The sequence below is a fragment of the Rana temporaria genome, chromosome 1 (genome assembly GCF_905171775.1).
Source record: "Rana temporaria chromosome 1, aRanTem1.1, whole genome shotgun sequence".
NCBI classification, from domain to species: Eukaryota; Metazoa; Chordata; class Amphibia; order Anura; family Ranidae; genus Rana; species Rana temporaria.
The window spans coordinates 215,258,700-215,271,560 of record NC_053489.1 but is presented as its reverse complement, the minus strand read 5'-3'; the positions used below and the strand labels follow the sequence as shown (position 1 = coordinate 215,271,560).

General features: G+C 47.8%; 1 protein-coding gene across 4 annotated transcripts in view; it reads right to left on the bottom strand.

Moving 5' to 3' along the window:
• Nucleotides 1–1,934: 1,934 nt before the first annotated feature.
• EIF4ENIF1 (eukaryotic translation initiation factor 4E nuclear import factor 1) overlaps nt 1,935–12,861 on the bottom strand; it is a 68,944-nt gene continuing 58,017 nt past the window's right edge. For all 4 annotated transcript variants that reach the window (XM_040349784.1, XM_040349800.1, XM_040349808.1 and 1 more), the window contains 4 exons: nt 11,859–11,985; nt 11,169–11,492; nt 3,084–3,236; nt 1,935–2,627 (listed from right to left, as the gene is read on the bottom strand). In XM_040349784.1, the coding sequence (XP_040205718.1) occupies nt 2,419–2,627; nt 3,084–3,236; nt 11,169–11,492; nt 11,859–11,985 (813 nt within the window). In that variant the 3' untranslated portion in view covers nt 1,935–2,418. The remainder of the gene's footprint in view (nt 2,628–3,083; nt 3,237–11,168; nt 11,493–11,858; nt 11,986–12,861) is intronic.

The window sequence follows — 12,861 nt, the reverse complement described above, 5'->3', positions numbered from 1 at the left end:
CAGAAGATCAGCATTTCTCTCCCTGACAGGACTGGGAGCTGTGTTCACACACACACACACACACGGCATTGTGAACTTTTCCCTTGATTTTTTACAGCAGAGGATATTAACCACTTAAGGACCTTGGCTGTTTTTCAGATTTGGCGTTTACAAGATTAAAACATTTTTTTTTGCTCGAAAATTACTTAAAACCCCCAAACATTATATATTTTTTTCTATCCCTCCCATCACCCTAGAGAATAAAATGGCAGTCGTTGAAATACTTTGTCACACCGTATTTGCGCAGCCGTCTTACAAGCGCACTTTTTGGACAAAATTCACTTTAATTAAAAAATAAAACAGTAAAGTTAACCCAATTTTTTTATATATTGTGAAAGATAATGTTACGCCGAGTAAAATGATACCAAACATGTCACACTTCAAAATGGCGTCAAACTTTTACCCTTAAAAATCTCTAGGCGACGTTTAAAAAAAATGCTATAGGTTGCATCTTTTGAGCTACAGAGGAGGTCTAGGGCTAGAATTATTGCTCTCGCTCTAGCGATCGTGGTAATGCCTCACTTGTGTGGTTTGAACACCATTTTCATATGCGGGCGCTACTCATGTATGCATTTGCTTCTGCACACGAGCTCGTCGAGACGCTTTAAAAAAAATATTTTTTTGGTTATATTCATTTTTACACTGAAAAAAAAAAAAAAAAAAAAAAAGCGATCACTTATTTTTATTACAAGTAATGTAAACATCTCTTCTAATAGAAAAAAGCATGACAGCTCCTCTTAAATATGAGATCTGGGGTCAAAAAGACCTCAGATCTCATATTTAGACTTAAAGCAATAATTTTTTTTTTTATTGCATTTAAGAAGCATGGGCAGAAGTGACGTTTTGACGTCGCTTCTGCCCTTCTATTGGGACGGGTGGGGGCCATCTTGCCCTCACACGCATCCAAAACAAGCAGGAGAGAGGACCCGATCGCCGCTGCCCACAGGTCCGGTAAGCTGCGGAGGGCACGGGAGGCCCCTCTCCTGCCGCCGATAACGGTGATGTGGCAGCGAATCCGCCGCGGAGACCACCATTATCGTTTACAGGACCGCTCAAAGAAAATACTGATTTCTCGGTTGTGGCAACACACACACGAGCGGGTTCTTAAGCGGTTAATTGTACTAAAATTTCTAATCATGCAGTCCTTCAAAATTAGATTCTCATACAGAAACCGTAAATATTCAGGGCTGGTTCACACTGCTACGATGCGGGAACCCTGCAAATCCTCTGCCGGTTCTCGCATCGCATGTCTCCCAACAGTAGTTCACACTGCCCTATGCAAACTGCTGGGAGTGTCAATTAAAAAAAGTTAATTACACCCCCAAATCATTTTGCATATTGCAGTGATCTGCAAAATCGCACAGGAATTAGGATTGCATTGGGTGTGAAAATTCAGTCATCTGATTCTGCTGAGGGAGGGAAGGAAGGAAGGAAGGAAGGAAGGAAGGAAGGAAGGAAGGAAGGAAGGAAGGAAGGAAGGAAGGAAGAATTTGCCTTTTCTCAGCAGAATAGCAAAAAATGAAGGCATGCTGGGAAAAATTATACTGGGCTGAAGCCAAAACACGTTTCAAAATGTAAACGTGGCCTTTAATATCCCACAGTACACCAACCTACACCAGGTTCCTGCCTCCCAGCCAGTGCATGGTAGTAATACTGGCAAATGCTAGACCATCCAAAAGCGGCACCATTTTCTATCCTATTTTGTTAGAGACCGCCACCTGGACAGCTGCAACCATGTGTATAATAAAAGCATTGTACATGAAGACCTTGCTTGTTGCCATAGCAGCCAGATGGCACTAATATTTGTTTGCCCTGTAGGGCCTACTTATTAGGCAGAATGTTTTAACCAATCTACCACAAACCAAACACCAACATATAATAACCATCAAAACTCATTATGTTGGCATATGCAGATTTAATTGAAAGAAAAGCGAAATGTACAAATTAAAGGGAGAGCCCAGACTAAGTGGCAAAACAGATTCAGCTTTTGCATCTGTACAGCTACCTAAACCAAAACTAATCTAAATGTGAGTATATACACAAAAAAAAAAAAAAAAAAAAAAATACTTTATACAAATCTGTACACAAATGTTCATTGCATGAAGGCCATTCTCTGTTACCCCTCAGCACACTGCTAGGTCAAAAAAATAAAAAAAATAAAGTGCCCCTTCCCAAAAGGCTTCCTGGGCAAGCGAGACGATTCCTCCTTCACCAGACTCTGCATCGGTATTAAGCAGATAAGGGGAAGCATACTCTACTTCACAGCCCAAATCTAAACAAAAACAGTTGAGTAGATGGGTTTCTGGGTACACGACACCAGCCATTCTCTGCCTGGAAGGGATCAGACTGTTCACCATCACCAGATAGTTCTGCTCCACTTCACTGTCTGTACTCAAGCTCATCCACACTGATCACTTTAGCAGGCATAGAGGGCAAGGGTTGCTGAAGAACGTCAGATCCGAACCACTTAGCAAGTCCAACCGGGGAAGAACTCCTCTGAGAGCGTTGATCCATCATATGCACATTGGGCCGGTTTGAAAAGCCTTGAGACGCAGCGTGCATGCCAGAGAAGTTGTGTGTGCCAGATCCTGAAAAACAATGTTCTTTTGAGTTAGGAATACTCCTTACAGGTCTTAATAGTACTGCAACACATTGCATTATGTAGCATCACTAGCTTAGACTACCTGAAAAAATAAGTCTGTCAGCATGTTTAGCAGTTTGCTAGTGACTAGGTAACGATTAAAAAAAAAAAAAAAAAAAAAATCTGCTGTTCTCAAGTGCTGGACAGCTTTCTGCAGGACACGTGACAACACAATGTATGAGTCTCTGAAAATGGTTAAAAACACAAAAAATAGTGAAGCACTGTCAACATGCTGCTGGAAGGAAACGCGTTACAGATAATGGTCATAATGTGCTCATATGTGGTGCATAGCACATTATGACAATTATCTGCAGGGGGACCAGTTTGTTTTGTAACAAATTTACTACCACTTTAAGTGTTCTCCACATCTGAATATTACGTTTTCATTATAAAATGTTAATACCTGGTCGCTGCATCATTGCAAGTTGTAGAGGGTTTGCAGGGCGCTGATTGAGAAGTGGATGCCCGGTAGGTGCCAGTGGGTAAAAGGGTTGACCAAGGACAGATGGGGAAAGCGCGTGAAGAGCAGACAAGTCAATACCAGGAGGTAGCAGTCCTTAGGAAATGGGAAAACAAAAAAAGTTAATAGAAAAAGATAAAAAAACAAAAAAACAAAAAAAAACAAAGCACGCAAGCATCAGCACAGTTCAGAAGAATGCTTAAAAGCTGAATTCCAAGACTGACAAAAACCACACTTGCTACGGGGGCATTTTGTACACCATACTTTGTTAAAGCGGAGTTCCAGCCTTATGTTTATCAAGTCACCAGCTACAAAAAGTGTAGCTGCTGACTTTAGACACCTGCTCCACAGTCCAGCGATGCGGCCGCCCGGAGCATCGCTCCTCCCCCCCTCTCCACCGGCACCTCCATTCACACTGTGGGCACCCTGCAGTGACAGCTTTCAGGTTCACGGCTGGGCAGCACTGCGCGAGCCGCGCTGCACTTTAGGAGTTGAAAGCCGATCTCCTGGGACATGTCACGTGTCCCAGGAGATCGCCTAGAGAGGGGCCGCCTAAGGCTAAAGGAGGAGTCGCCTAGGTGGAAGTAGGACAGGAAATCCCACTCCTACCCAAGCCCCTACTCCTCCCCCAAAAACATCACATGCCAAATGTGTCATGTAAGTGGGTGAGGAGTGCTTAAAACAGAAGTTCCACTTTTGGGTGGAACTACGCTTTGAAGTGGTTCTTCAAAAAAGTTTTACCTTAATGCATGAAAATAAAAAAACGTGTGTAGCAGACTTCTGAGGACCGAGGATACCTTGAGGCTGCATTCACACCTGTGTGTTTCAAAGTCACACGTTTTGAGCAGCGAATTTCAGATTTTTTCATTAATGACCTGTAATCTGCCCCAAAGAAGCTCATGTTCTTTTTTTGAGCTCAAGGTATTTTGCTTCAGGTGACAAAAAGCGCTCAGATGTGAACAGGTGTAATTGAAATCAACAGGATTATACTTGTTGGGCGTATTACGAGCTGAAAACGTGTGCGAATGCAGCCTGGGGGTGAAGGAACCAGATTTTCCTGGAGAACCATAGCAGCAGTGGATAGGTTGGACGATCAACCCGCAAACGGAAAAAAAAATAGTTGCCAACTGCAGGGGAAAAAAAAAAAAGGGGGAAGGTTTAAGTAGGCATCATTGATGTATCCACTCCACTGACATTAGAAGATTTCCCTGCTGGAGGGATGCAATAATGTCAATGTAATTAATTGGTCAGTGGTGTCCAAAAGGTAAAAATATAGGATTTTTGTGCTCACCGTAAAATCCATTTCTGAGTTCATGGACGGACACAGAACCCACCCCTCCTTTTGTTTGTACTGCTTGTTACGAACTGGAAGCTGCTAGAGCAGGGTGTGGGTCATACCCGGGGAACCACGCCCCCTGGGAGGAGCTGCACTGAGGAAAGTGTTAACACTTAAAGTGCTTTTGTTTCTGCCTAAACTCTGCTGAAGGAAGCGGATATAACCCTAAGGTCAAAGGCTGCTGTGTCCGTCCATGAACTCAGAGAAATGGTTTTTACAGTGAGTACAAAAATCCTATTTTCTCTTCTGTTCATGGACCGACAGCATCCTTTGACCTTAGGGACGTCCCCAAGCAGTGTCAAAATTTTTTTTGAGGGGTGGGAAAAACACAGCAAACCAAGCTACACCCCAACCAAAACCGGAGTTACTCAGAGGAACTCCAACTTTAAACTGTCACCTGTAACACCTTGCGGCCGAAGGAGGCATAAGAAGATGCACTCACATCGACCTTGTAAAACGTTGAAAAAGTGTGGACCGACGACCAGGTCGCTGCCTCACACACACACCTGTAACACAGAGGCTTGATGCCGGAAAGCACAAGAGGCACTGATCGCCCTGGTCGAATGCGCCGTAACCCGAAAGAGGGGCGCCCGCCCCTTCAGGGCATAGGCCTGAATCACAACCTGTCGGGTCCACCTAGAAATGGTGGCCGACGAGACTGCCAGACCTTTCCTGGGACCAGCCACCGACACGAACAGCGAGTCCGACTTTCGGAACGGAGCCGTAGCAGATAAGTACACACGTAAGGCCCGAACCACATCCAGAGAAAGTAAAGTGGCCTCCTTCTGTTTTTTTGGCTGAGGACATAAGGATGGAAGAACAAGGTCCTCAAATGTGGAAAGCCAAGACCGTCGGGAGAAAAAAAAAAAAAAAAAAAAAAAAAAGACGGCTGCGGCACCACCTTACCCTTATGGATGACCATATGGGGAGCCTTGCAGGACAAGGCCGCCAGTTCAGACACCCGTCTGATCGAGGTAATTGCTACCAGAAAAACAAAAAAAACACCTTTTGTGACAGTCAAAGGGATCTCTCGGATGTCCTCAAAGGGAGTATCCTGAAGCACCGAAAGGACTAAAATCAAGTCCCATTGGGGAGGGGATGGCGCACCGGAGGGGCCACATGCCAGACCGCCCGTACAAACGTACGCACCAAAGAGTGCGACGCCAAGGGTCGCTGAAAGCAAACAGCCAGAGCCGAAATCTGACTCTTAACCTACTCAAGGCAAGAGCCTGATCCACTCCCCGCTGTAAAAACAGCAGAATCCTGGACACCACGTATGCACGAGGGTGCCATTTCATCTCCTCACACAGATGTAGGCCTTCTACATACGATGGTAAATCCTACTTGAAGTAGACTTCTGTGCACGCAGCATGGTAGAGACCACTGAGCCCGACAGGCCTCGGTCCTACAGTACCTGGCTCTCAACAGACACGCCGTTAAAGCAGGGTGGAAGATAGGACCCTGCGACAGAAGCTCTATTCTCAGAGGTAGACGCCAGGGGGCGTCTGCCACGAGACTGACCAGGTCCGCGTACCAGGAGCGGCGCGGCCAATCTGGGGCGATCAGGATTGTTGGAATCCCTTCGGCTTCCACTCTGCGCAGCAGGTGAGGAAGAAGCTTCAGGAGGGAAGGCGTAAATGAGGCGATAGTGACCGCAAGGTGTCACCAACGTGACCGCCCACAGCTCCTTCGACCTGGCCACGAACCGTGGCACCCTCCGATCGAGACGGACGCTAGAAGGACCACGTCTGGAGTGCCCCACTTTGGGCACAGACTCTGAAACACCTCCAGGTGGAGTGACCACTCTCTCGGTCTAGCGACTTAGGAAGTCAACTTGCCAATTCAGCACCCCCGGAATGCACACGGCCGATACGGACCTTTTGGCCCACCGAAGGATGTGCGCGACCTCCATCGCTGCAGCCGAACTCAGTGTGCCCCCCTGATGGTTGACTTACACCACGGCCGTGGCGTTGTCGGACTGGATCCTGACCGGTCTGCCCTGCAGATCCAGGGACTACCTGGCAAGGCACAGCTGGATTGCTCGGAGCTCCAGTATATTGATTGGCAGTCGGGACTCCTCCTGAGTCCAGCGCCCCTAAGCTGACTGGGTGCCCCAAACGCCCCCTCAACCGGAGAGGCTGGCATCTGTCGCGACCACAGCCCAGTGGCAAGGTAGAAATGACTTCACGGTCCGAAGCACCGGAGTCGTCAGCCACCACACCAGGGAAGACTTGACCAGTTGACTCAACTGAATCTGGTAATCCAGAAAAGACGGGAGCTTGTCCCAACATGACAGAATCTCCTTCTGTAGTTCCCTGGTGTGGAATTGGGCATAAGGAACTGCCTCGAAAGAGGCCACCATCAGACCCAGAACCCTCATGCAGAATCGAAGCGACGACCACGTCTGGGTCAACAGCTGCTGCACCGCAGAATGCAGTGTCTGGAGTTTCTCCGTTGGGAGAAAAACTCTCGCCTCCGCGGAATCCAGGACTAGCCCTAGGTATTCCAGACGCAGAGACGGAACCAACACCGACTTCTGGATATTCAGAAACCAGCCGAACTCTTGGAGCCTGACACGTGATACACGTCCCCTTCTAATTCTGAGCCTGAGGAAGCTCTCAGGAGAAGGTCGTCCAGATACCCCATGATAGCGATCCCTCGCTGCCTCAGCAGGGCCAGCACCTTGGTGAAAACCTGTGGTGCTGAAGCCAGGCCGAATGGGAGGGCCACAAATTGAAAGCGGTCCCCCGACCACAAAGCGCAGATCTCTGGTGCTTTGAGCATATCGGAACATGCAGGTACGCGTCCATGATATCCAAGGACACCATGAAGTCCCCCTGATGGAGTGCCGCTATCACCGAGCGAACAGACTCCATCCTGAATTTTTGTACCTTGACAAAACAATTGAGGGCCTTGAGGTCCAGGATTGGACAGACCCCTTCCTTCTTGGGGACCACAAACAGATTGGAGTAAAACCCCTGAAACCGTTTCTGCGAGGGAACTGGTACAATCACTCCCCTGACCAGAAGATCCTGGACAGCCCCCCGGCGTTGGAGGAAGCTGGAGGTTGGAAGGAAAAGAAAAAAATCTGTTCGTTGGACAAGAGAGAAACTATCTTGTACCCCAAGTAAACTACTACGCAAAGAAGAGACCTCCACCGAGCCGCGAAGTCGGCCCCCCACCCGAGACACGGGTGGAGCAGACCTTCAGGTGGAAGCAGGTTTGTCCGCAGACTTGTTGGGCTTGCGGTACCAGGTGTGCTACCGCCCCGCAGCGGGGGTCTTAGCACCTTGCAAACCTTTTCACTCCTCACACTCCACAAGAATTGTTGGAGCCATTTTTTCTGCGAGCGAGATACTCAGTACTTAACAGCAACCAACCCTGAAGCAGAGTCGCTCTCACTGTCCTTGTGGGTTAAGCCCGCATCATCTGACAATACAGATACCATGTCAGAGATATCCCCAGAAGCAGGCCAGGGAGGGGGCGCTAATATACCCCCCATCCGGCCACCAGTCGCTTCAAACCTGGCGAGAAAAAATGCCAATGACAGAAGACGCGGCAGGGGAAAGGGCAGGGTTAGCTGGGGAAGAAGTACCTGGCCCAGGCTCCATAATGCCCCACCGCTGTGTCACCCAACCTGCAAAGCAGAAGACACCCGCGGTCACCTCCCGGCCGTTACACAGGGTATGGGGGCCCCCAGGGAAACTCACCACCTCACCCGGTGCAGCGCGAGCTGAGAGAAGCCCGAGGCGTGCTGAGAAAATGGCCACCGAGCCATAGAAAGCGCGACTATGGCAAAATGGCGGCCGTTGTGCATTTAAAAAGCACCAAAGCGCAGCCATATTAAGCGCAGCACACAAAAGGCCCAGCAGTGAACACACAGGCCCGGTGTAAAAAGAGACCCCTGGAAATACACCCCCCCCCCCCCCCTCACAGCCGCTACCCAAATGGGAAAGGAGGGAGAGGAATAAGGAAGAGAGGAAAGCAGGGCAAACCCTCAGTCGACCTCCCAGGGGAAAATTCCAGCCATACCACCTTACCTGAGCAAGGGGCCACTACTTACCCATCCTGCGACCACCGGCTGGAGGTATCCCAGACAGAACCAACGTCCGCATAAACGGCATGGCTGTCGGCCAGACACACTGTGACAAAGCCATAAAGACCGGTCATATGTGTGCCCTAGAACAAGATGTTCCCCGGCCGCCCCTGGAGCAAAGGAGCCTGTCGTGGACGACCCAGAGCTGAGCTGAGGGCCGGCACACGCTCGTAGGCCGAACACGGGGGGACTACAAGAGTCTAGGACCCAGCCTGTCACCCAGTCGGCAGTTGATAGAAGAATCTCAGGACCCAAAAATGCAGGAACAAAACTAAGCGGAAAAAAAAATCCCCAGAGTACAGGACTCCAAAGTGCCTGACCTCTCCTGTCGTTAGGCAGAAAAAAACTGGAAGCTGCTAGAGCAGGGTGTGGGTTATACCCAGGGAACCATGCCCCCTGGGAGGAGTTGCACTGAGGAAAGTGTTAACACTTAAAGTGCTTTTGTTTCTGCCAAAACTCTCCTGAAGGAAGCGGATATAACCCCAAGTTCAAAGGCTGCCGTGTCCGTCCATGAACGGAAGAGAAAAAATAAATAAAAGGAACCTCTTGGTAATTTTATTTATTTAATTTTAAAGGACAGCACTTTGAACCACCATCTCCACAAACCAGCACTTTAACTACAGGATCCAATAACACCTGAATAGACAAAAGGCTTACCCTGGACACCTATTGCGTGGACAGTCTTTGTGACTCCAATCCTGCAGAGCAGCAAGGAGTCCCAGACACTCAGTGGAATTTGTTAGATCTGGTCCAGACCACAAAGTTTTCACAAAATTCCATGGTAGCAATCACAGGCTGCATGGCAGGGCCAATAAGTGAAGCCTTACAGTTAGTCAAATCTTGTCTACAGCATCTATAAAAAGGCCATCAAGGACTTATAGCAGGACCCACAAAAAGCACCAACTTTTTCTTTGCCAAACATCTTTCATAGGGTTTTGTTGAGAAAAATGCTTGGGGGTACATATACTCAAGGTGAGTGCAGTCCCCAGATAAAAACTAACTAGAGTGCATAAGAAAAGTTTTAGGCAGTTTCTCATCATTTTTAAAGCCCATTTTTCTATGGCCGATATTTAGAAATCAGGCCGATGTATAATGCCGATTTTTTCAATTTTTACTAGGCGTGGGTGGTGCCGCGTTGTGGAGAGGGATGGGTGGTGCTAGGCATGGGTGGTGCTGCTTTGTGAAGAGGCATGGGTGGTGCTGCGTTGTGGTAATGAAGATGATTGATTTGCAATGCATTGTGAAAATGGATGAGAGTTACATTGTGAAGAGGATCTCCACAATGTAAAACTCTGATATACACCCAGAGTCATCAACATCCATTTTCTCAATGCCAGCCTCAGCCAGGTTTCACTTTAAAAAAAACACATTAAATAAAGTCTGCAGGGGGCACAGTACAGTAGCACACAATTTCTCTCAAGTTACAATCATTGAACAAGAGTGTAATACAAGCAGCCAGCAGGCTCCACCTCAGCAGGAAAGGAGGACAGAGCTAGTGCTGGCCACGATCTCCTGCTGGGGGGAGTTACCAAGTCAGGCGGCAGATGCTAATGGACCAATGATTGTTTCTCTCTAATACAGCACACCGAGGGAGGGGGCAGGGGCGGTACGATGCAATGCCAGTGAAATCTCTCCATCCCTTCTCTAGTGGCCGTGAGGGTGGAGGAATCAGGAAAACATGCTGTGAGAGCACTGGTCAGTACTGCAAGTCAGGCGGCAGATGCTTGTAATGGGCCAATGATTGTTTATCTAATACAGCACGCCGAGGAAGGGGGCGGTACAATGCGATGCCAGTGAAATCTCTCCTTCCGTTCTATAGTTGCCGTGCGGGTGGAGGATTCAGGGACACACGCTGCTGGAGCACTGCAGGGCAGGCGGCCATGCGGACCGTCTATTGTTATAGCCGCGAAATTGGCCGATTTTTTCACAATAATCGGCCAATGCCGATTTCATAAAGATACATCGGTCTACCTCTAATAAAAACAGAATTAGTCTGACAGTAAAGCCATGCTGTTGTGTCCCGTGAGCAATTATCCTTTTGACCCCTTCCACACCGAGCTGCCCATAGCATCAGCGGTAAAACGCCGCTATTTTTACAGCCGACGCTATGGGTGGATTTGCGGTGCATTTCGGCCGCTAGCGGGGCACATTTAGCGGCCGAGAAAGGGTTAAAACTGCCCGCAATGAGCCGCGCTGTCCCATCGATTTCAATGGGCAGGCTTTTGCACTGCTAGTGCAACGCTCCAGTGCGAAAGCCCTCCGGCTCTCACACTGGAGCAGCACTTTTAGGGCTCAAAATTCCTCCAATTTATTTCTGAGAAGACTGAACAGAAGTAATGGTTTAGTATGTGGGCTACATCCAGGTCTCCCGCGACACAAGTGGCCAGTTTTTTTTTTTTTTACATAAAGTGGTCTTATACGATTTAGCCATTTCTCATTTTACTTTGGCAGCACTCATAAGGTTTGGCCTCCCTTTGCCTATTTTTATACAATTCGCCATTGGATGCAAACAGCACAGTAGTAAAGCAAATGAAAGCAGCATCAAGGAGGTGGCCTCCGGGGGAGAGAAAAATAAATAAAAAGCCACACAACGAACCTGCCTGTAAGAGGGAGAGCTGTTGCGGTGGAACTCCCTGTGCCAGCATTTTTTGCACCAACCCTGGATGCAACTGATGGGATGGTCGAACTGGCACGACAGGTACTTGGAGAGGTCGCAGGAAGGAAGCTCCAGGCACTGGCGATACCAAAGTAGGAGTCTGCCTCCCTGTGGATTTGGGTCGATAGTCCTGGTCTTTGGTGTAGCGATTCTGATGGGGTAATGGTGGGGTGCATCCAGAACGTTGAGATGTTGGAAATCTTTGTCCCAGCACTGGGGAAGTGCCACGGACATGGTCAGATACTGGACTAGTCAATTCTCCATCTGTAAAATTTGAAAAAACAAACAGAAAATACTTGAGAAAATTTGGGCTGAACAGATTGTCTAATTAAAATGAGGCCTATATATTTTTACTTGAATCTTTGCATCCTTGTGCATTTTCTCCAGATCAGCACCTCAATGTAAAACAGTTCCTGTACTTTGCCTCCAAGACCAGTTACTGCTGCATGACTAGTCTATGTGTACACCCTACAGTTTCCACCAGGCAGCCTGTAGTGGGTGGACCTACTGGGTCTTTCCCACAGTTTTGCTTTATGCATAGCAATGTCAGTGCACTGCTACAAGGCAACTTCACCGACTTTTGCAAAGTAGATTTATAGCCTTTGTGGCCGAGTTTTTTCCTTGAGTTACCTTCTTGTCCTCTTCGCCCCTCTTCTTTCCCCTGGACATTCTGTTTTACCAAAAGGTCATCTTTGCTTTTCTCTTTGCTTTCATACATTTTGCGGATCACTGAGGTAGGTGTAAAGGATGGAGACAACTATAAAAGAAATGCAAAATTTAGAAACGTCTACGCCATTACAGGTGCAAAAATAAATGGTGTACATACACAACTATATTTAGAATATCTCTGCTTCAGACAGTTTAGTTATCGTTGTTCCTAGCCATCTGACTACAAAAGACCTCTCCCTGTGTTGGTGGAGGTGTTACATAGTCCTTTTCCTTGAAAAAAACATCACATGACACAAGGTACTTCATTATTCATGACTATTCAGAATTATGTTAGCACCGCTGGGTGGATTAACAGTGGCCAGGAATTTCCCACCCAGAAATAACCCCTCCCAAATCAGTTAAGACAGTTTTGTAGGAAGCTATAGTGAACATGAGGGAGCCCTGTGTCCTGTGATGTATGACAGGAAAGTTTTTATAGATATGTTTAATAGCATTTTGCATTTTATCTATCGCAGAACTTCATATTCATGACTACTTGGGACATTACAAGGCACCAACACGAAGGGGGGGGGGGGGGGTAACAGCAACAAGCCCAAAAACACTACAAAGCCACACGCAAGACCTTTTTCTCAAAACCGGAAGGAACATCTACTTCATAGAAATTAGTAAACAGACAAGCAGGCAACAGTCTTACAAACAGAAGCCCGATGCTGAAGCGCCCAGAAAGTATAGACACTCCTGCTGGCATGGGCTTTGACTGGGAAAGGAGGAACCTTGCCCTTGATGTCACAGGCCTGAGAAAAGCTCATGAAGCCACCTAGAAATGAGGGGTGTCAAATTGAATCGCTGCATCGCGATTCGGGTGTCCGATGCATGCGACTGTCATAATCGATGTTTAGCCCCGCCCCCCCGTTCAGATGTTGCTTTGTGTGCAGGGCCGGATTTCAGGCTAGGCCTCAGGGCG